Source organism: Diachasmimorpha longicaudata, chromosome 5 (assembly GCF_034640455.1).
Source record: "Diachasmimorpha longicaudata isolate KC_UGA_2023 chromosome 5, iyDiaLong2, whole genome shotgun sequence".
In the NCBI taxonomy this organism is placed as follows: Eukaryota; Metazoa; Arthropoda; class Insecta; order Hymenoptera; family Braconidae; genus Diachasmimorpha; species Diachasmimorpha longicaudata.
The window spans coordinates 5453148-5477451 of record NC_087229.1 but is presented as its reverse complement, the minus strand read 5'-3'; the positions used below and the strand labels follow the sequence as shown (position 1 = coordinate 5477451).

At 37.8% G+C, this 24304-nt stretch overlaps 2 protein-coding genes across 3 annotated transcripts; one reads left to right on the top strand and one right to left on the bottom strand.

Moving 5' to 3' along the window:
- Nucleotides 1-564: 564 nt before the first annotated feature.
- LOC135162949 (interleukin-1 receptor accessory protein-like 1) lies at nt 565-12751 on the bottom strand. Of its 2 annotated transcripts, none has more exons than XM_064121944.1 (7): nt 11987-12751; nt 4524-4717; nt 4226-4439; nt 3119-3252; nt 2795-2959; nt 2487-2624; nt 565-2123 (listed from the first exon to the last, which is right to left on the bottom strand). In XM_064121944.1, exons 1-7 carry the CDS (start codon nt 12232-12234, stop codon nt 1672-1674), a joined length of 1545 nt encoding a protein of 514 aa, XP_063978014.1. In that variant the 5' UTR covers nt 12235-12751; the 3' UTR covers nt 565-1671. The 2 variants fall into 2 exon arrangements, with proteins under 2 accessions (XP_063978014.1, XP_063978015.1); XM_064121945.1 differs by having other exon boundaries at nt 4536-4717.
- A 3684-nt stretch (nt 12752-16435) lies between these two features.
- On the top strand, nt 16436-23935 carry LOC135162964 (leucine-rich repeat-containing protein 19). The gene is made up of 3 exons (XM_064121972.1): nt 16436-16743; nt 21783-22021; nt 22954-23935. The coding sequence occupies exons 2-3, from the start codon at nt 21794-21796 to the stop codon at nt 23797-23799; spliced, it is 1074 nt and encodes a 357-aa protein (XP_063978042.1). The 5' UTR covers nt 16436-16743; nt 21783-21793; the 3' UTR covers nt 23800-23935.
- The last annotated feature ends 369 nt before the right edge of the window (nt 23936-24304 follow it).

Genomic DNA, 24304 nt, shown 5'->3' with positions numbered 1-24304 from the left:
CCTTCAACGTTTCTTTATTTATTTAACGTATATATGACATCGTTAATTCATACTAATGATGTGACTGGATGAAATGTTGGGGAGATGTCAGGTAAGTTAAATCCGGATTAGTGAGTTGAGAGATGAGGATGAGTCATCTGATCACGTAATGGTAGCTATGACCTGTAATACAACAGTTGAATATTAATTAGCTCATCACTGTGCGGGCATTCATTCAGCAGAGAAGTTGTAAAATATCGCGAGTTAATGGCACGTGTTTATACTGAGTACTATCAACCAAATAAATGATCAGCATAAACTTATCTCCTGAGTAGAGTTATTTCAGTTGGAGAATTTTAGAACTCCTGGTAAAATACTTATATTCAACCATTTGATCGGCAATATCGCTTCAATATCTCATAAGCCTGTAGTCTCATAAATAAGCAATGATTAACCTATCGGTGATTATTGTTATTTACTCTCTGGAAGACTCATTTTCGTTTTTCTTCGACTGAAATTTCAGACAACTACTAGTGTGGCGGAACTGGGCCATTGCGGACAAAAATAACTAAAATAAAAGGTGAATTATATCAAAAACATTTTATTTTGAACATCATAAAAAGGAGAAAATCATTATAAACAGTCACATAACACAGAATTGATCATGAAATTATGAGGATTCGTTTTTTGCCTGGAATACAAGTGCCTGAAAATAATGTAAAAGTAAACAAAAAATTCTACCCTAAACGAGATACAAATGGACGTACTACTCCGTTGTAATACTCGATATTTAATTTTTCATTTAAAATTATTTCACTGGTGACCGACCGGCCTTGACTCTTGTTACGACAAATAATGCAATTGAAACAGTGCTCTAAAATGTTGAATAAAATAAACCAGATGAGATTGTTTAATTTACCTGTATTTCTAATCGTGGCTTTGACACTTGGCGTTACTTAGAAAAATACTTTCAAAATTTTTAAGACAATTGCAGGCACTCATTGTACATATGCAATGTAATACTGACATTGAAAAATATATTTATAAATTTTTCAACCGAAAATAACGATTATTCGCATGTTCTAGGAAATTTAAATTGATAATGAAATAAAATAAGAATGTTTAATGGGGAGCTGGTAAAACGTAACGATCATTTCATTTTTTAAATTGTATCAGATGACTGTAACAAAATAATTGATCATCTATTTGTCAATGACATCATAATGCCTTCCCCAAAGATATTTCGATATCAGGCCTGTGTATTCAAAAATACTTGCACTATCATCGTAAAAAACAAGTGTAAAAAATGTAGCACTTCACCTTATTGCACTCGACTACAGAACTAAAAAAGGTAAATGTAGTTTTCTTTTTGGCTTAATACAACTAATCTAAAATAGTTTGTTATTCTAAAAATATCACCTAGTTGAATAAATTAGAAGTTGAAAAAAAAAGCTTCAATGGTATTCTACTTGACAAAATTTACGTACCCAGTCACATATATTTACAAAGCAATGGAACATAAAAGTTAAGGAAATTAGATGAGGAATGTTGAGTTGCAATCACCCACTCAATTGACAATTGATTGATAATCGATGGGAATTGATGAATTGAATGGTCTGAATGTTTAACGTACCGAAAAATTATGATTCTTATATCACAAGTAATACGATATAAACAAAAATAGTACTAATTCTAAACGAGAACCTCGAAGTTTCCGTGGGATCGTTCCTTCATCTGAAGTGAATTGGTGCCATTTGACTGAATGATCATAGCAACACTCTGACACTTCAAATCATCAGAATTCTTCGGTGACGGTCTCACCACAGGTAGGAGAAGTCTTAATCTGCACCAGAATTTATAATCACTCGATTTTTCCCTCTCCTTCTCGTCCCATCTGAGTATTGTCATTCTGTCGAGGACAATTCCATCCTTTGCAGCGTCAACACAACTGCTTGTCTTAACGAATGATGTGATATTTGGAAGATCAGTGAGGGATATGACAATTGAATTTATGGGAAATTGACTTATTTGCTTGAGGACCAGACTCACGTGGCCCTCTGTCCACGGTTCTTGAATAGAGTTTGGACTGAGGAGAATTATTAGCCGACGAGCTGAGGCAGCGTGTGGAGATATTTCCATGTTCCCTGAAATCGAGTAAATTAAATGTATAATTAGAATTCAATAAAATATTTTTCTTCTTACAATCCAATATTGAGAAGAAAAACAACTACTTAATTTTAGAAGAAATTGACTATCTTTGACCGTCGACTACAAAAGTAGAAAAACATTTATTTAGAGAGAAACATCCCAATGACATGGCTATCTTCATCGTCAATTATGACATGTGTAAAAATAAATAAATTGCCTCTATTGCACGTAGTAAATTAATTTTATCGCAAAAATGACATATCGATGTTAATATATGCCACTATTTCAATTCTCATTCGAATGTGTTCTGCTGCTAATTGACATTTTCACAACATATCACTGATAAGATAACTACTCACAGTTGCGATTCAAATGTGAAAGCTCGAGTGTTGTGCACTTGAAGTGATATTTACTCTCCAACGTAGCTACTAGAACTCCCAACGCAATAACTGAATCTTTTTCGTGATAGCACACTAGGGCATCGCAGTCTTTTCCGTCTGCAAAAAAATTAAGATGTTAAAGGTTAATATTTCCATCTGATTCACAAATAAAATAGTTCCCTCACGTGAATGAAAAATCCAAGTGGTTAAGGGGAGAATAATAACTCAAATATCTGTACTGTACCGAATATATCTATAACAATGTGAAGATATATTCAAGTTTTTACCATTTTCTTCAAGGCGTGAAAACCTGTTGCGCCAGAAGACAGCCAACGGCAGCCAGCATCTGATGTAAGAAGCGATCATCGATGCAACAAGAACAAAGAAGATAACTCCAAGCATTACAGGCTTCCTCCATGATCCATTTCTCAATCCACGAACGTATCTTTCATCTGCAAAAAAAAAAATAAAAATAGTTACAATAATTATTGACAATTATTTGTATCGTTGAATATCAAATAACAAGTTTGAGCTCGTTAATGCCATTTTTTTTTTAGTTCTGCGAAACTTCTTTGAAATGGTGATAGTGAAAGTAAAAGACTCTCAATTACCATGAAGATAAATGTGAGCTGATAGCGTCATCTCGTCGTCAGCACCATTGCTGACTGTGCACTCGTACTGGCCATAATCCCCCAGCGTTGTCGCTGTTATCTCCAAGTACGAACCGATGATTTGCTCGTCTTCCCTAAAAAAAAAGAAACATGAGGAGTTGGGATTAATGAAATAATTTGAGATGCGTGTTTTGTTTAAGGTGGTAACACATGCCTGCAGATTATGTCATTTCATGGGAGCTGTGATCTAACATTTTTGCACGCATGGAATTACCAATGAGAAGGTCAATTCACTGTGGGATGAATATTGTAGCTTCGGTTATGAGGAGTCGTCCCTTATTATTAATGTTAAATAGAAATGGATAAATGATCTTGATTATCCTTCAAATTATTAGATATAAAAATTGAATGAATGATTTGATATTGGTTTTTCTTCGAATAGATAAAATTATTATTGAGCAGCCTGACAGCTAACGTCAGATGGAAAGCTCGTTAAAGCTCCATGTTCCCCCACAAAAGTAGGAAAACACTGCTACTGAAGATAACCCGAGGTATTTGGATATCCTTACCATTTTTTTTAGTGAAATACCCATATGATTCTCATCGAGAAATCGGCAATTCGCGATAGAAAGTCCTGCAGGTAAGAAATGAAGGGGGAGGAAAACCACTGAAAGAACGGAAGAAGAACGGCGGAAAGGTATCATTACAGTAATGACGGTGCGGGGTCTGGCCGATGAAAGATTTTCAACTTTTTGTCGACGTGTTTCAGACTCTCTAACGTACCACCATTGCCATCTATTGCAATTTTCACCTGTCTTGTTCTCCACAAGTTTTTGATTCAGTGAAATAAAAAAAAATAAGAGTGGCGGTTCACCGCAAGACCCTTTTTTAATTTACATCATAATTTCATGAGGGAAATGGGCAGGAAGAGGGAGTAATTCTCGAGAGATTGCCAGACATGGGGTAATTATGACGAGATTCATTTTTTTTTTTCGATTCAGAGGAATTGAACTAAGGCAGACTTTTGCAAAAAAAAATCCGCAAGCCAATATGAAACTCCAAAGTTAAATAATATTTGCCTAACAGTTAATAATTGGGAATAATTACCTGGAGACTCGGTGCTGTGAAATTCTCCCCTGACTCGGTACAGTGACGTTATTGCCCGCTTTAGACCAAGTAACCGAGTTCCTTGCATCCGGTAAATCGACTTTACCAAGATAAGCCTCGCAAAATAGCCTGGCAGCACCACCAAGTTGCACCAGCTGTGATACTGGTTTGTAAGTCACCAATGGTTTACCCGTGTAACCACTCGTGTCTTCACCTGCCAAACAAAGAAAATAAACGCAAATAATGATATTCACGAAACAAATAATGGTGTGTTAACATTTCGTTTGTTTGTTTTTACCTCGAGACTCACCCACTATCTTCAGACTAATATCACCAATGAGTGTGTCTGTGTCGTTTCGAGCTCTGCAGGAATAACTGCCGGCGTCCGAGGGTCTTGCCTCCTGTGTATAGATGGTCTGATTGGCACTCTCTGGGTACAGAATAAAGTGGCTCAATGCTCCTGGCCACGGATATGCTCTGTCATCTTTATACCTGGAGAGGAAAAAAAAAATGAAAGTTTGTCAATCATTTTCTCACGCAATTATTCACTAAAAGATTTTTTTTTTCTTAGAAACGATTGTCGTGACGGGCAATTGTTGAGCATTATTTTTGTGCACTTACTAAAGAAGAAAACAGGTTCTCAAGCAAAACTTGTTTAAATGTTGATGATTTCTCAGATAGAAATTATTTCATTTCACCAGACGAAAGTTACGAATACGAATAATAACTCACCTTCTAACGACAAAAAATTTAATTGAGCAAGTGGATCAACTATCTGACCTGGTGCCTCATGATTTTCAGCAGTAAATTTTTAATTAAAATTTTTATGATTATTCGAAGATGGACTAATTCTTCACATTATGTTTCCATTGCTGAATCTCAAATTAATTTCATTAATACGCGATTTCAATACAAATATTCCGTGGCATTGTCCCATGAACTCATTAAAAAAAAAATCTGAACTCATCACTTTGCTACCGACGAATGAAACCAAGAATTTCATTCAATTCTTTCAGCTACCGGTTATTACAGCAGTCAATTCCCCGTAAGAAATCATACTAATCATAAACCCCGTCGATCGAGATGTACTTTGTACGACACATTGCGTGTACACCACGATGCGTGCATTTTCAACAACAAATAAAAAAAAGGGGGAAGTGCAAATAGACCAATGGTAGATTCTTCATTATTTTTATTTTCTAAAACGATTCTACGAAGAGAAAAGTGGAAGATTGCCCTCGCCTTCGTTCGAAATGGATCACACGGGGCGGGCGTCCAGTCAAACTCGTGTGTGTTCGGCATATTTCACATGTGTGAGAGTATCACACACATTGTACACACAAACATGTGCCTCGCTCATCAATTATTTTCGGCGATTCCTGGAAGACTCTCAAACTTCCACCATTTTTTTTTTCCTTTTATTTCTACCGATCGCAACGAAGAATTCAAAGGTCGAGGGGTAGGGGAATGGGGCAAAGAAATACTTTAAAAATAAAATGTCGAGAACATTTTTGCAACGACAATTGTGCAACTCATTCTCGGTGCAATTGTGCGCGGTTCAAAAGCGACGCAATAATTGTCTTCTGGAAAAGGGATAATTGGTCCCCCACCCCCCCTTCCCACATTGCCCCCGTGAGAATACTCGGAAGAAGAGGAGTTAAACTTTTGTTTCGCGCGTGCGCTCTTTTATGCACTCGTGGGATATGTTTTAAAGCTTCGTTACATCGATCTTTATTTAATTTTCTCTCCTTATTCTCCTTTAAACCGAGAACGAGTTCTCTTCCTGATGTTATCCCGAGTGGCTTCGCTAATTTGCGTCTGGGTCTGCCCCCCCTCCTCCTCCTCCACCGCCCACCGTCCAGCCACCCCACAGCCGAAAAAAGGGCGAAATGAAAAGAAGATGAAGATGAAGAAGAGGAAGAGACTGAAAAAAAAATGAAAAGTTAATGGAACGGGGTGACTCGAGAGGGATTTTTCGTGAAAAAAACATTTCATTGTTATACATATTTTTAAGACAATAGACATGAAAAAAAAAAGAATCTCGAAACCCGATTCCATTTATGTTTATATAGATCTTAACATTTTTTTACTCGTTAGCGACTGCTGCACAGGTATTTCATACTTTCTCGCACCGACGCAGCCGCCTATTACGGACTTCTCGGAAATCGTTGGTTGCGTGTGTACGCGCGCGCCATTCCTCATTACATTCGCTACCGTCATCGAGGTACGTGAAGTAGGTACTTCAATATCCTTCAACACAAATATCATTCCCACAAAATGCTATTGTCTGTTTATCTATCACGAGAAATTTACCCCCGAGGAATTTGTTAATTTGTCAGGCATAAAAATTGTTGAGAGTACATGGTGAAAATTGATAGACAGATATGGGTCAGATAAGGGCACAAGTTACACCGGGGATTCTCGGAAATTTGACACGCGAACGAGCATTGGGGGGAATCGCAATCGATTTTCTGATGAAACGAGAAAAAAAAAAAAAAAGCTGAAAAGTCCATTCAACTCCCGACGAGATTTATCGAGATTGGAATTAGGGGTGGGAGGAGTGAAGGGAGGAGTGAAATGAATCTTCCAATAAATGTATATCGTGATGAATTTTTTCCGGTAACGTTTGCTCGCAATATTGGATATTGAATTTGCGATGGATTATTGTTAATCTGTTGACAAAGTAGTTGAGAGGAATTATTTATTGAAAAAAAAATTGTTTTCCTCCAATAGAAAACATTTTGCAAATTTTCTATGGATTACTTCGTCGATTTAACTAACGGCAAGTGATGAGACTTTTCAATTCACGATTTTTATCCCCAGTGGCAATAGGAATGATCATGAATGTCAATTGAGACTTTATGTAAATTGGCGAATAGCAGGAAGAGAGAAAAAAATTTTGTAACGGAATGACACATCATGTGTCCCATCAACATTCACCTCGAAAATAATATCTACCCGAGGAAAGAACAGTTTCACTCACTGAATCATCAAAATCACTCCGAAAAATTCATTGAATATTGATAAAGAATTGATTTAGTATGTAATGCGAATACATAAAGCGGATACGTTTTATCCACGTGTCTCCATGTGAGAGGACAAAGCACTAGTACATTTACCTCAACCCCTACCTCCACAGGAAATGCAATTCCGGTCTCCCTTTCTTCATAAATTCCCTCATGATTTTTATTCTTATATGTGTTACTTCCACCCTTTATTTGCTCTTATTTGCGAACATAATAAAAGAAATTCAACTCATCGCTGGAATGATAAAGATTAAGACAGCGCGGGAAATAAATGAGACAAAAGCCACCCAAAAGAACTTGGGTTCTCCTCCTCGGTATCACGACAAAAACTCGACCGTAGACCGGTTGAACCCCTGGGAGAGACCCCGAGGAAACCAAAGGAGCATTTGATTCTGTGGTAGACACTAAATCTTCAGATAAAGCCCCAGTCATATACAAACGACCGAAAAATATTTCAACGTTTACACGTGTCTCATTCTTTTCCTTTCTTCATTCTTTTTATTTTCAGGAGGTATTACGCGGACAAACTCAATATTTCATCTTCTCCTGTTGGAAAAAGTCTCAGTTACATCACCACGAGATTATGACTCAGACCATTGTCCACAATATGGAAGACAATCTACTCCCTGCTTTGCAAATATTCAGCGTAAGAGGAAAATAAAAAGGAAAAAGGAAAGAATGAACGATTCATTAGAATTCATCATTGAGAAAAGGAAGCCTTTAATTGGGCCACCAGACGGGGGTTGTGAATTGCACGATCGAACGTGTTTTGTGATGTTAAATAATTTCTTGGTAACAGAAAGAAATGATGGTTTGCGTAATTCCTGGAGTTGAGTGGAATTTGAAATTTGCAGTGACATAACCGATTCACGCAATTTAAATAGACTAGTGCCAAATGGAGCATCCTACGTAGTCAATAATCATCCGTTTGTGAAATAAAATTCACTGGACATTTCATTATTGCCAAATTCGTAAGCTCCAAAATGCGAGAATCGCAAAGGGCGACCACAACCGAACAGAGGCAAAGGATTGTTTCAGTTTCCCTCGAAAGGACAGTTTCTCAGACCGAAAGAAGAGATGATGATCTCAACAAAATTGGAATTGTACAGAGAATAATAAATTATGTTTGTAAAATAAAATTTGCATAAACGTGTTCATCTAGATCCATCAAAACTACTGCTAATAACCGCCTGTTATCAATGTTAGTTTTATATTTATATCCACAAGTGCAAATAATTACAAAATTTTCCTCGAACATAAGAATTTTCAACTCTCGGAAAATGGATAAACATCCGTCGATGGTGGACGAAGGTTATACTATTTAGGTGAATATATATGTTTAGAGAGAAAAAAGTAGGGTTTTTTTCCAGTGAATGCACTGGGACTGGTGTATTGCGAAGGGTAGATTGTCACGAGGGCCACCATTATAGGTAATGATACTTGGCGTGTCTGTCGGCGTGTATACAAGGAACAGAGAAAACGTCAGGGATTCGCACACTGACTATGAGGACATAACAGGTCGGGTTTGTCGTCCGAGACAGCCGTCCACCGGCCTCTCGTCATTCCGAAAATAACGGTGGGACAATAATCACTTCGCAGAAACTTTGTTTTCCCGTGTTTCTCGTACAGAGACAACTTTACGCCTTAAAAAAAAAAAAAAAATTTTTTTTTCAGCTTTGTTCTCCAGTTTTGTTACTTCTTGCAACAACTCAAACTGATGCACGCGAGTTTTTATTATTATTTTGTTTTATGGGATATAGTATATACAACTGGAGTTTTTGTTCCACTCATAGTTAACGAATGGACGCTTCCACCCAGAGGAGGAGCGATGAACACTCTTTCAGCGAAAAGGTGGGCAAACAATCGTCTGCGGGAACAGACATTCACGTTCGTTAAGGTATTTCTTAGCTGGCATTATTTCAAAAATGAATTTTCCTAAATTGAATAAGAACCTGATCCAATTAACGGATAACATAAAAATTAATGAAAATTTCACTTCATTATCATTTACATTCATTTATGTTGAAAAACATTTTATGAGTGAATGAATTGGTCAACTTTCGAAAACCTTTTTTTTGCGTGAAATTGATTTCCGGTCAGTCACGACCTTCAAACGTCGTTCAGTGTCCCTTATTTTTGAAATATTAAAGTTTAGATGTGAAATTTGAACAATAGAATGAATGTTATATGTCCGGAAGTGTCCGGGCAAATGGGGGTTTCGATAAATGTCCTAATTTTTTACTAGAAAGGTAAAAAACCTTCGCCCGAAGAAAAAATGGCTAAATTACTTGGGTGCCCTTAATTTAATGAGACGCCTGAGGGAAAACCCGGGATACTCAGGTATATATTCAGTCTCATATGATATGAAACTGAGACCTGCGAAAGATGTGAGAACATTTAAGAACGACCAAATATTTACAAATCCTGTGTCACCATCAGTGCACATTCAGAATGTTCGACTTTATCCACAAAGTCTCTCTCAGATACCGACATCAACACACATTGTTTAGTTTATCTCTGAACAATCACCTGGAGTCGGTGAACTGAAGTAAACGAACCCTAGATTTGTCACCACCTGACAGAAACACCGTATCAATTCTCCATTTTATTTTTCTTATCATCTGTGCTTAAAAAAAATAAAAAACTAAATTTCAGAAAAGGAACCATTTCCAAAAGTGCCATAATTTTTCTCTCTGTCAATCGAAACTGTGCGCAAAAGATCAAGCGATCAACAAGACTTAGAATTCGAAAAATCAATATCACTTTATCTGTCAGTCCGGCCATAAATATCCTTGAAGGACTAGGCATAATAAATTATATAAAGGGATGTCCTTAATAGTCTTCCATTGTTACACAATGAAATCATCGGTTACGGATGATGATAACAATTTTCAGCTCCAGAATACAGTTTAAATGAACTATAAAATATGACTGACAATGAGTAACAGGTGTTTTTACTTGTACACTCATGAAAGAAACCTATCCTCAAACAGCCGGTCGCTGTTCTATTCCCCAGCACTCGAGGGGTGAAATAAGTCGTTGGTTTCCTTGTATGCCGCACGAGACACGAATATACCTTTTGCACCTGGAAGAAACAGTGAAGTGAAGGGACGCTGGACAAATAATGGACCGGCAATTGCTTCGTTTGTCCTGAGTATAATGGAATCCTCGTAGAGTCGTTTCCCAAGTTGTTCCAAGTAGGTATACAAGGCGGGCGACGTACAACAAGAAAAGGGAGGATGGAGTGAAGAAAAAGGAAGACAATGAGATTTATGTAAAGAAGAAAGAAAGACAGTCAATGAGTGGGTGAAAAAAAAAAAAAAAAAAACCCGCGAGGTCTTCTTTGTTCCGGTATGTTTGCCGGGTTCCTCTGTCCTCCCTGTCTCATCTCAATCCTTGCCATCCCCCTCTGTTCCTCTCTCGCTCCTTCTGACCCCTGTCCCCCTCATCCTGGGAAAATTTTTACCCCCCCGCTGGCTTTCACGCTTTTCGCTGGGGGATTTATTTCACTTCTCCTATTGAAATCCAAGGAGACACCGGTATATTTTCTTTTTTTTTTTTTCCATCTATCCAGGAAAAGAAAATTCAACCTGGCAGCGACATTCGTGGAAACTGCTTATACCCTCATCGATATCATTTTCCACGTAACGGTTTAATCTGTAAATATTTAATTTTGCTATAACTGCCAAAAGCTGACTTTACACTTCACGGAAAGGAGTGCAACAAAGTTCCCAAGTGAAATCTACGTGAGACACAATTCCTTGAAGGACTGGATTTTTAGCTGAATTCCACTGATTGACGGCGTCAGTGGAAAAAGGGGGAAATATCACGGGTTTATCGTTAATGAGAGTTAAGTGACCCTTTTATGAATTCTCGGAAATCATTTTACGCAGAACTGATTTATCAGTTTTTTTTTTTCGTCTTTTGTGGATAAATAAATTCAGTAAAGTGATAACTCAATGTTCAAGGATGTCGAAGCATTGTCATGGTCAGGTGGTCAATTATCAGCAATCGTAAAATTTGTCCATTAAATTGCCTGACAAAGCTATGAAAAAAAAATGCAGCGTCATTTAAATAATATTTTTTATAAAATGATTTACACGTAAAAAAATTGAGCCACGCAATTTGGCTCTTCAATTACGTTAGATTTTTATAGAAAAACAAAATAGCAGAAAATTTTGCCAAAGCCATTATTTTTTAAAAGATTTGTTGTTTGAGTTAATTATTGGAGTTCCCTAATCTTTTATGACATCATTCTTATCCATTAGATCGATTTCCGGCTGAATTCTGAGTATCAATAACTTCCCGAATAAATGATTTTTACGAAGAAAAAGATTTTTCGAAAAAATTGTATTTCTCAATTATTTCAACCACTTTCCTTAAACAGTAAAGTTGCTGATCAATTCCAGATTTCAAATATATTTTCTGACGAAACAGACAACATTTCATTGTATAAAACATTTGTCGAAATACTTGAAGTCTTCAACACCCGAATATTGCTCCAATTACGAAATCTTCAGATGCTAAAGCTGCCTGGAATAACGAGCAAATCCGAGAAAAGCAAAAGCCGGAATAAAAAATTCAGAGAAATTGCGTCAGGTAACTGGTATTGGTCAGTGAGTCACTCTAAACCGAGGAAAACCACGCTCCGATGCGGATAACAACACGAGTAGAGGTATGATGCTAACATTTTTTTTTTCACTTCTCTAATGACAAAATAAAAATGATAACTCACCATTCAATGCTGCGATATCCCCTGAGACAGCAGTGAATTGCCTTGAATCCTCCGACATTAGCGTATTCAGTCGTGACGACTTCCTTGGTAAATCTCAGACCACCAGGAAGATTATCAAATTTGTGTACTGAACAGTACTCCTCGGGTTCATTATCACGAGCGGGGGGTGGGCCACCAGCAACTAGACAGAAACCGGTGATCAACGAGATAATAAACAACCACCTGGTGTCACTTCTTGATAATGCCATCGTTCTCTTTATTGGATCTCCCACTAATTAATAGTCTCTGCTCCAAATTAAAATCAAAGCACTTTCACATAATTCCCAGTCACTGCAGGGGAATTTAAAAAATCCCTGAGAGTTGAAAAAAACGGTATCTTGCGTTGAATGCACCCCGGGTCGACAGTATCTTCAGTTGCAAATAAAAACACTTCACATTTTCCTCAAAACTCAACTCTTATACTCCGAATGCCTGGTTTTTCGTTGCCCTAACCTATCGCGCCGGCATCACACGTTAGACCAAATATCAGTGAAGGAAAAATTGGCAAAAAACAAATTGCACAATCTGTAATATCACTGAGACTTGATGAATAATTCCACTCAATTTTATGTCACGTCGAACGCGAAGAATTAAAAACGACCGAAAGTTGACGAAAACGAGTGCTGACGACGCCGTTAAATATTATACCACTTCGAGTCCCGATGGACGACTGAAATTGGTTGATGAATGCTGAATGGCCAGTAGCGTGTTCCAGCTTGTCTGATTCGTGTTTCTGCTCGTCACTGCTCGTGTACCGGCATTCCCCCCCGGCGAGTCGGTAACGGCTGATGTATTTCTCAGAAATTTGAAAACGCCCTGGCCAGCACTATCTCCCGTCGACTAACCGAGTTGATGAATTGACTCGCCGTCGAGTACCGGCGATCAGTCACTTGCGGTCGGTTGATAATCCCAATGCCCACTGTACCGATCACTCCTTGCAACCCACGACAAATAAAAAGTAATCTGAACGACGCGTAATTATATCACATTCATGGACGATTACCTTCCCGGTAACACACGTGATACGAATAAGTTGAAAGGAGGTAACATCATCGCGGCCTTTACTCATGAGTAAAGTGCAGCCGTCTAGCAGAGTACACCGACATTATGCGCTACGTCGAGCATTTTTTCTCTACTTTTTATTTGCGTTTTTTTTCCTGGAGTGCGTTCAAGGTATTATGAGTGGCAATCGCCGGGAGATTTCATGATTAGAAAATAGAAATACTTAGACTGGCACTCACGGATTACTATTTTTTTTTTATTCTTTGTGAGATCGGCTTACGCATTCGTTATCACTGTCTATCGTTGTGGGATGAATGAGGATGGAGGCATGCCTAAGACGATCTTTTTTAGAATGAAAAACGACTATGAATACCGTAGTATGGCTGGATTTACGGGAGTTGAGATAAGACAGGAGCGATAGTAGTCTTCCGGACGATGGTTTCTAGGGCAATTTGTTGAGCAATTTTCCAGACCTCTCCACTATTTATTTTTCCCGCTTTGTTTTCCGTTCACAAGAGATCATGAATTGGTGATGCATCTAAAAGATGAAATAGTAACGTGGCCTTGAGGCTCTCTAAATACTTTGGCAATTTTTGGCGCCAAAAGTTGGATAGCTGTACCAGTACCGGGACATCCTGAATCCTCCGGTAATTATTGGACAGATACTCTTTTTCGTCCCGTCGACGATTCTATTCAATTCTCCTTGCTGCTTATTATGTTTGCGCTCGTTAAAAGGAAAACACCATTGAAAAATTTGTTTAACAAGCGGGTGAGCAGCGACGAGCTAATTGGCCTCTGTGGTCCATTGCAGAAGCTAGCCTCTCATTAGAGTACAAAAAACAATGTTCAAAATATCCTTTGAACTCAACTTTCAAGTGATAGCAATTTCTTTACAACAAATTCAACCCCTTGCCTCCTCACACGTCACCCCACTTGTCACCGTTTTGTAGTGGTGTATGTGAGTTTCGAGGTATTTCTTATGGTGCACTAATCGCTGGAAAGATCCTTCACTTTTCTCACCAGTGAGGGATTGCCGACGCTTGTCAGGCTGAGGGCCCAGGTATATCCGAAACTTTGGGACATACCAAAAGACAATATCATCCAAAAGTGAATCCTTCTCATTTTCCCATTGGGGACAAATAATACGGAAGATGGTGTCTGTAAAATATTTTTTTTACACAATCCACTCAATCCTTTCAATTCTCAATTAATGAAAAAAAAATTTTTTTCTGCATTAGTACGTTTTCAAGAAAATAATAAACACTGTTTTCTCATAACATATAAAAATCAACGTCAGGGAGACTCATAACCCGCATTTCCTTATTTATAATTTCCTTAACTGTAGTATAGGTGGTTATATATTTTTTAATAGCCCGAGAAGACAATAAAAATTATCTTTAAAAAATGTGGGGACAGTACTCATAAAAAACAGCTTTCTAGTGACACTCCTAAACTAGAAGAATCATTAAAATGTTGAAAAAAATCTGAAAGAACTTGAGCAATATTGTTAAGCTTTTGCAATAACTAAATTCCGCTTCTGTGAAGGAGCTGACCCAAATACTCTAGCCATTTCTTCCACTCACTAAAGTCAGTATTCCGGTAAAAATGATCAGTCAATGGTACTTAATAAACTTCTGGGTATTTGAAATTCGCAGTTCCCATGTACATTGCACATATGATTCAACTGAGCTCTATTCAAACCACATTAAACCATCCTGAGTTACTCTAGAAAGTCACGTTATGCTCATATCGCACTGATCTCGAATCCATATATCGAACTTGCGTGTTAAAAACAAACGTTTCATGCTGCTAAAGTCACCCACGCGAACAATCAATAAAGCAGTATTTTTCATCCCCTATAAAAGGATATTTCGTTCTATTCTATGTAATTCTACAAAATAATTTCATCGCAGAAAATCAATAATTGTAAAACACAATATAATTTTAGAATTCTCCATTGAGCAAAACGAATCGCTCTCCAACTTCACGCAATTATCACCGATTCAATCTCAAGATTTCCCATCGAAATACCGGAAACAGCGGAAAAGAGAAACGATCATGAGGAATTTATAAATAAAACATATATTCAATAATATCCGCGGAATGGCCTCGTTTCCTCTTCCGCACTGAAGCGACACGGATAACAAAAAAACATATTGATCCTTCCATCCCCAATTATACCCCAATCCTTCACCCACAAATATCGAAAGGACCAACAGAAACGTAATTACAATGACACTGTTCAAACCTCTCCCCCGAACAATCAACTTTTCTCCATAAATATGAAAAAAAAATTCTCGATATTTCCTTTCACTCTACTCTATATATCAGTTACCCGATACAACTGAATATGAAGGAAAATATCGCTGAAAAGGTCATCGGGGTTACCACACGATACTTTAAGCTCCACTGCTTTCGGAGAATATGAAAATGGAGTAGCAGCAGTAGCTGAAGATAATGAAAAAGTAATCCGATAAATTAGACACGTGCACTATCCGCTCCTCGCGGTAATCATACCAAAGAAGCTATTCTCTTTGAATCATAGTTGCGAGTAACGTTCTAAGGCCAATGCGTCATCAGAGCATCATTATACATCACCTTACCCACGACCCAGTTAAACAACCCCCCAAGGCCCGCCTGCACACACCCCAAATCCGCAGCAATTACACTAACAGAAGAAATTAGTTTTGTCAAGAGAATGTCATTTGAACCAACAATTCTCCAGTAGTTACGCTGTTTGAAAATTACTTGAGCGAAAGTTGCTTTTCTAACGAGTACCGAATTACTTGTTTTATCATAGTGTACGCAAAAGGGATGTTTATTCCCCGAGGCGGAAACTCCCATTTTATTCTCGCTCAGTTAAATCGCCGTTTTCGACCCTCCAGTCGTAAAATATCATATACACCACAGTGACAAAACTATTTCTGATTTGTGCGATTACAAAGTCACGTTTTTCAGGAAAATACTTTGACGTCCTTGGGGTATAACGTGCCATTTAGGCACCGGAAGTACCGAAAATATAGTACCTAGATCCCCTTAGAACACTGCGTTGTATCCTCAATTCCGGAATTTTCGGCGGCGTCATTTTTCTTTTTTTACCCTGGAAGATCCTCGAGGACAGATGAGACGGAGAAGTCCTGCAACAAAGCAGCGGTGAGCAGCAAGGGGGGGAAACCCAGGTGGATTCACTGTAGGGTCCTCTCCCCCTCTTTTTTTTACAATGCACAACCCCTCTTATGGGTTCGTGACCATGCTGCGCCATTCGAGGGGGGTTGTACCTCGTAATAAGACAGAGGGAGAGAGAACAACCCGGGGATATACGAAATTCAAAGGCAACAGAGGTAGACCGCTGCACGTCACCGTTCCCCCCAGTTTCACGTCTCGCAAGAATAGAGTTCTCTCTACTACGGTCTCACCAGTACTTAGTCAGACGCCGCATCGTATACTTCGCTCTTTTACGATCAACATTGGCTGTTATTATTTTTTAATATTTATCTCTCGCTTTATCGTCACTTCAATTGTGAAAGTTCTTCGTCGCTGTATTTCTGTGATCCTTAGACTGTTGAATGAGTGTTGGATTTTACGCCGGGTCATGTGAGAGGGGAGATTATATTTGAACAATGGGATGCCATCCTCGAGGGAGCAATCAGTGGTTGGATACATTTTCTCATATTTTTTGAATGGACCTTTTTCACATTTTCACGAGTTTTGATAAGGTAAATATGAATTTTCCCTATAGCACTGCACATTGATTATGTATTTATGGTACCCCCGAAATCTCATTCACAATATTTTGATTTTTCCGGTATTAATTCTGGAACGGACATTTCATAATTCAGTTGATTGAATCCAGATTAGATTGCGAGTTGCAAAGGTGCGGGTTGACCCTGTCCAATTATTTTCCTGTTTATCACGAGTTGATAAAGATCAGCGTCAGCCCACGTGGTCCCCCCGGTAAAAGCCCAAACAAAACCCGCATCTCAATAAACTGCAAGCCAACGTCACAATTTCAAAGTTTATAACTAACATACCTGCGATGTGATTGCCTATTTAACACGACGTGAGACCACTCATGACTTATGAGTAATTTTAGCGTTGTATACACATTAGTGACGTAATAGACGTGCTCCAGCGTATTCATCCTGTCCAGAATGATTTTTCCATCGAAAAGTGTATTTACTTGAATGACACTGTGAGTTTATCGAGTCGTCATTGACTTTTTGATCCACACGGGGAATTAAAAATATCCTTGATAGAGATTAAGTAGAAGATTTTAATAAACTCTGGCCATTCTCATGTCTGTTTTGGTTTACATCGGCCAAAGTCAAACAGACATTCGCGGTATTTGAGAATGAGAACACACAGTGGATCGAGTGGATGGATAGTATGCTTTTCATTAACTGCTGAGAGGAATATCTTTCGAAAAAGAAAATCAGAATTAGAGGGCGAATTTCAGGCTCTGGCTGACAACCACACGAATTGAGAAATTCCATATCACCCAGAGCCAATTCTTTCTGCCATCTCCGTAATTATTATTATTGACAGTGAGTGATTGGATATTTTGAATTCTTTATAAAGTTTAAAATTCAATACTCGGTTTGTTTTTCTTATGAAATATCAATTTTTATGGTCGTCTGAGAATGAAAATTGTTGAATAGACTAGTATTGCTTCTGTGGTTTCTTTTTGTAACATGTCAACCGTTTTCGAACGATTATATTCGATCAGATAGGGTAAAGGAGGGATACAACAATGAGGAAATAATAAAATAAATAAAAATAAAGGAAACTCTGCGAAGCATGAAGTCGCTGCACCATGTTTCGAGTGCACAAAGCATTTCTTTTCAGGTGCGCGAATTTGTTTACAACTAGGGAACAAAATAAAAGAACTACGGAAAGGCTATTGTCACGGAACCCGAGGAAATGTACAAAGGAAAGCATAATTTGATAACCGCTATTCTAGCATTAATATGGCAACGAAAGGTTCATAGAAATTAATGATAATTATGAGAATTCTAGCAACCCTGTGATTTACAATTTTTAATTTATTTAAAATTCTATTCATAATTATGTTCAATTATTCCAATGAGTTTGAATGTTTTCCTTCAATATTTCCTCTGTTTTTGGGGAGTTTTGTCTCCATGATTATCTCTGTCGGGGTTTGATTTGAAATATTTTGGTCTAATCTAATCTGGTTCCCCTCAATTTTCCCAAGTACTTGAAATTTCATTCTTGTCCAAAAGATATTGTCTATATTTCTAAACTACTAGCAGCCGTTTTTTCTCTTGACGTTGTACATTTACATTGCGTTTTCTCGACTTCATTTCAGTTATTTACGATCAGGTTTTATGTCTGATCTTTTTACCTTTATTCACCGAGTCAAATGGTACGGAAGAAATAACAAAAACGAACAAGTTCATCCCCCTGCTGTCAGGGGGGAAGAAACTCTATCCCTTTATTAAGTCAATAGAATAAAAAACGGAAAATGTGCCAGGGGCTTGTCTCGTACCACCAACACCCCAAAATTATTGATTTTTTTTCGTTGTTTTTCGTCACTTTCATCAGCCACTTGGTACAGACAGGTGTGCAGTGGGGGTGAGGGGGGAAAATGAATCATACATGTGTTGATATTAATCAAACGGGTGCATTGTTTCAACTGGGGGATCAACAGCATGGTTTACACGCTACGTCAACCACCGAACTCTTCGAGTTGTACTGGATAGACGTGTGGACTCTATAAATCCTGGTTGTAATAATATTTGAACGTTACCACGTTTATTTCCGACGCTTTTCGGAGTGAGAAACGCAGCCGTCAGACGTTTCTCTTCATGTCAGCATTTCACACACAAATTTGAATTTCCAACGTTTTCATTAGTCATGTATTTCACTTGTTAATTTGTTCTGTCATTAAGTGAAATATTCGTTTGTATCTTTGGGTGATTGTTGGCTGGGTGATAAGAATTCTTATGAAATTTTCAATCGATGATGAACACTAGTTTTTAAGTTACGAAGGGAGTTGAACGAACTCACAGGAAGATGGGAAAAAAAATCCTTTAATTGGGTTTCTCGCGACTTAATGAAGGAAAATAGACCTTTTCTCTTCTAGAGACCGGAAATTTTCGTGGCTCCATTGGCGTAACGATCGACCCCAATTTCTTAGTTGCGATAGAGCTCAGCTCACTTTCGGGGCAACCCCTCATTTCAACACGAAATTCCAACTCAAAGTTGTGACTTTTTTCGGCTCACTTTATCTGTTTTAATTCTTCCTGGCGTCTTATCGATGGATTGGACGTGTATCTTATCGTGGGATCACCTTATCCTGATAAGACTAAGGTGTTTTCCAACTACAGGTTCGCTTGCATTAAATAGAAAATATAGTTTTGTACAGAATTTTGTCAAACAATCCACCAATCGTCATTTGATTATGGAAAATTAATAATTTAGATTTAATGTAACGTTCTGTTCTTTTTTAAACGATTAAAAATACGAAGATGAATTTCTTCGCCTCGTTTCCATATTGTTCTCTTGGTACTGAAATGTCACAGGTTTAAGGGTAAAAATCGGGTGAGAAATGCTTAAATAAATTAAGTGGTTTCGCGGTCTCGGTGGTATCTCCGAAAATAGCGCATTTTAGCATTCTCCAATCGTCCACCATTCAGAAGCTCCCTTGCGTGTGTGGTTACGCCCACGAGTGTTATTAAAAAAAATGAGAGAGGAGGAATACGAAAAATCGTTAGAGGGTGAAGAGGTGGGCCTTTTAATGTGGAACAGGGAAGGGGGTGTTAGCGATTAAAAGATTATGCCGAGGGGTGGGAGGAAAATCGTTCAACTCGGTCGATGAGAGATTCTACAAGATTTTGTAGGTCATCACGATAAATCGTGGGGATTGGAGTTTCGAGGATGTTTACATTTTTTTTCTTCCACTTCACAAATCAAGCTCCTCACGTTGGAGGGAAATTGGTTTTTTTTTTGCGGCGGTTGACGAATAGAAAAAACAAACTTTACTGGTGATTTTGAAAAATTGGCCGCGGCTGCTTTGACCGAATTAATGAACCCCGGCTCTTCGTTTCTTATGTGAAACTGGGAAAGTTAATTTTGCTTGAAGTTTTATATTGATAACTCGTCTGGGAATTGCGATTTTGCGTGAGATTTTTTAATAGCGGAGTATGATTAATTAAGCAGGGACTATTAAATTTGTCATTTTTTAATTTTTAAGAGTAATAAAAAATGAGCAAGTTGTAGGTGTACTAGAGCAAGAACACATTTTATAGGAAATTCAAGTGCAGGTGCGAGTGAAGCATCTTCTAATGTTCGAGGAAAAAATAGACCTGAGTTCCATCCATCAGTTTGATGAAAATTCAATTGTAATTTTGAATTAAGCATTGGGACTATCCTCGCAACCAAACGTGGGGGGAAGTAATTCATGTTAAGATCAAGATCTCATTTGACATTGTCCAAATAATATAGTACTTGTATAAATGTAATATTTAGTTGAAGACATTTGAAGGCGAAAAAAATATCAGTGCACAATTCTTGAAAAAATTTCTATTGAACTCGATGATCGGAACCGGAGACGAATTGACGGAAAAAAGTTCAAGAACAATAAAGTACTCAGTGGAGCCATGATGGGCCCCGTTGATACTGTGTTATGAAGTCTAGGGAGCAGTTGACAACTTGCCAATGGAACCTCCCTTAGCCTAAACAAATACTGAACTTGCGGCGAGGTCTTCATGGAGAAGTTGAGACTTGAAAGTTCATCCAGCATATAATCGATATTTATTCACAGTTGATTCAGGGGAAAAAATTATTGACTAATATCGTTTATATTGCCTCTCGAACGCAAACCAGTTCTATAAACTTTATCAATTACGATCACTATTTTTTCCATAATTTTTTCCGCCAATCAAGACTGCTAGTCTCTTCTGACGGAAATTGATGACATAATTTGAATTTTAGAGGTTGACGAAGAAGAAAATTTAGCGGAAAGAAAGTTTCAAACCTATGCATACCTCTCCCCTTTTTCTCATCTATAAAAATTCATCACTCTTAAATTCTAAAGAATAAAATAGTTATTTTTAGAAGAATACTTGTCATTTACATTACTGTTCATTCCGGCGAGATAACTTGGTAATTTGAATGGTTTCAATATTCGAGATGTCATGATGTAGGTACCCAAATAACATTTCACAATGGCATCAATGTCTCAATCGCACTCCTGAGTAAATTATTTATAGAAAATCCTTGCGATTTCCGAAGATTTCTAAAACGATAATGCAACGATGCAAAATTGAAATAGTCAAATTATTATGAAATGTGAAATGAGACTAAAAAATTCTGAGGTTCCTCTAGAAAAGTAAAAATGTATTTTTCTGGAGAATAAATATGCAAAGTATTCGAGCTCAACTAATGTTGATAAGAAATTCAAAAATGAAGTCAATAAATCAGCCGAAAGTACGTGTAAACTATGAATAAATCGCGGTGAGAAAAAAAATATGAGGTCAGTTGACTTTCCGAGTACTGGGTGGGTGAGTTTAAACGATAAGTCCTATTTTTGAAGCGCATGAGACGAGAGTGCCTCAAGGTTCTCCCATCAAAGCTCAACCCCGCCAAGTGCCACTCATCTCATTTTTTTGTCCATTATTCTCATTTTTAACTGTCCTCCTCTATTTTCCTTTTATTCTTCTCGCTTTTCTTCTTCTTCTTCTTACTTCATATCTTATTGCACAAGGGAAATGAAAAATTTCTCGTGAAATTTCAGATGCAGCAGTAATGAATGCCCACGTGGTGGTTGAATTTCTCCTGGTATGGATGAGCCTGTCGCTAACGGTACCTGGCGAACTTCTAGCACTTGGATACCAGACAGGTGGCCTTTTATTATCAGATCGTGATCCAAAACCCCGGCGATGTCAGTACAGCAAAATATCAGGGATGCTGCAGGCGAAATGCGCGGAATTGAGTCTCAATGAAATTCCCAGGAGTCTACGGACAGACGTTGAGGTATGACTTTGAAGTTGTTGAATAGATGTTAAAACATTCCTCGTGAGATTTCATATAAAATTCATGGGCAATGCTTATGGATGCACAACTCATTTCTATCTACATTAATTTCTGAAAAGGATGGAAACAAATTTTTATGAACAAACAGAAAAATCGTGATGCTGGGGGAGTTTATAACTAACAAGAAGACAGCCTCATTTTGAATGTTTACCGTTGAAATTTTCTCCGTCTTTCAATTATCCCAGCCAACCCACTTCCATGGTCCCTTGGAGAAGACTTCGGAGTTCTGCTATGAATTTAAATCAGGGGAAATCACGTGAAAAATGAGACTCATGGAAGAATCCAATTATCTCGAAAACCACAAGAGATTCATTTGCCAGCACTACATTAGTAGAAAGTGTGGAAAATTACGGATTCGTGAGTTACCTGCAATGCATTTCTCATGGAGTAATACTCCATAATATTCCAAAATTAGATTAGCGGCGCAGCTTTCGGGCAAAATGTGAGGTTTCTACTGATTTATTCATCCGCTATTCAATGGATTGAATTTTTGGGTGTAATATTTCACTCTTGAATCATCTGATCAATTCAATTTCTTCCAAATACTTGTTCTGAATATTTATGTGACTAGTTGGTGCAATTCAGTGAATATGTTCTGACATATTTGACGAGGCACAATCCTCTCATTGGAAAGTAAAAATCAACTATCCCTTGCAAACTACAAAAAGTTGATATATCAGCAATTTCCCTGGAGAATAAGAGTTCATTGCCCGCATTTTCCATCAGGAATGTCTTGACCTCATCTTTCCAACTTCTACAACCCCTCTTCCTCATTCCCGAGATATTCATAAAATTCTCAACGTTCATTGAAACGAACAAAAGACGAATGAGAAAAGCACAGAGAATTTAATAAATTTTTCCTTTTCTTCCAGATATTGGATTTTTCGGTGAATCGACTACGAGACCTAAAAAACCAGACCCTTTCCGCCTACACCAGCCTGACCTTTCTCTATCTCATGGACAACTTTATCGTAGCCATTGAGGATGATGCCTTTTCACGTCTCACTAACATACAAGTCATAAACCTCAACACAAATGGTGTTCGCGAATTTCCGAATAGTATTTTCACCCTTCCAAGCTTAAAACGTTTATACCTAGGGGACAACAGACTCTCCGATGAGTCGATACGACCAACTAGTCTTGCTGAGAATTCGAATTTAGAGTTATTGGATGTATCAGGGAACCACTTGAGTTCACTACCCCATCTGGGTATTGTGCCACGGCTCAAGTACCTGAACGTGTCTAGAAACGCCATCAGGCAACTGAAACCAGAAGACGTTGCAATCTTCTGCTCCCTGGAGAGCCTGGACATCTCCAACAATCCACTGATCCTAGATGATTGCAGTTGTCATGCCTTCAACGAGTGGATCACTATGAGAAACATAAAATTGTACCCAGACAAACTTAAATGTTCGACTGACCCTAAGAAATGTACTTATTCTGCTAATCAAATCACGTCAAATGACACAGTTAAATTATTTGACAGTTGTAAATATGTTTTGAAGACCCATGAGGAAACAGCAAAGGCTCGTTCAACATGGATCATCGTAGCGTCATGTGTCGCAGTGTTTCTCACGGTATTATTTATTTCTCTCTACTGCATACATAGACGTAATAAGCGTCAAAAAAATCTTAAGAAGAATAAGAAAGAACAATTGTCTATTAATCACGCTAACACTGAACTACTTAATGATAAAAATGCACCGGATGAAGCGTGAACTGTGACTGCAATAGTGTTTTACAAATGATGTTTGTATCTTCTTTTATCACATACTCGCCATAAAATCTTCCATGAATAATGCATAATTATTGGAAAGTGTCTAGTGATTAAAAATAAAGTAAGTGTACTATTAACATTTTGTTCATTATCATTGAAGCCTGCCATACTCTGATTCAATTATACCACTTCGGAGCTAATTTTATAAATGGACTAAGTGTTTAATCAAAGTAGGGTATATTCTGCTGATTTATAAATATTAGCAATTCATTTAAAAACTCATTTAATTTTTGTCGGGAATAATTTTTGACGACTCGAAGGATGAAATTTATTATTATTGGCCACTTTGCTAGACTAATTGGTCAATTCTGTTATTCAATGTATACGAAAAAATTAGACTGTCGTAGCATATTGGAGTATAAATTACGTTATTGATTTAATGGACATAACCCGACGAGTATTTGGGTCCACACCAAAATGGGTATGTTGGATGCCAATACTATTTT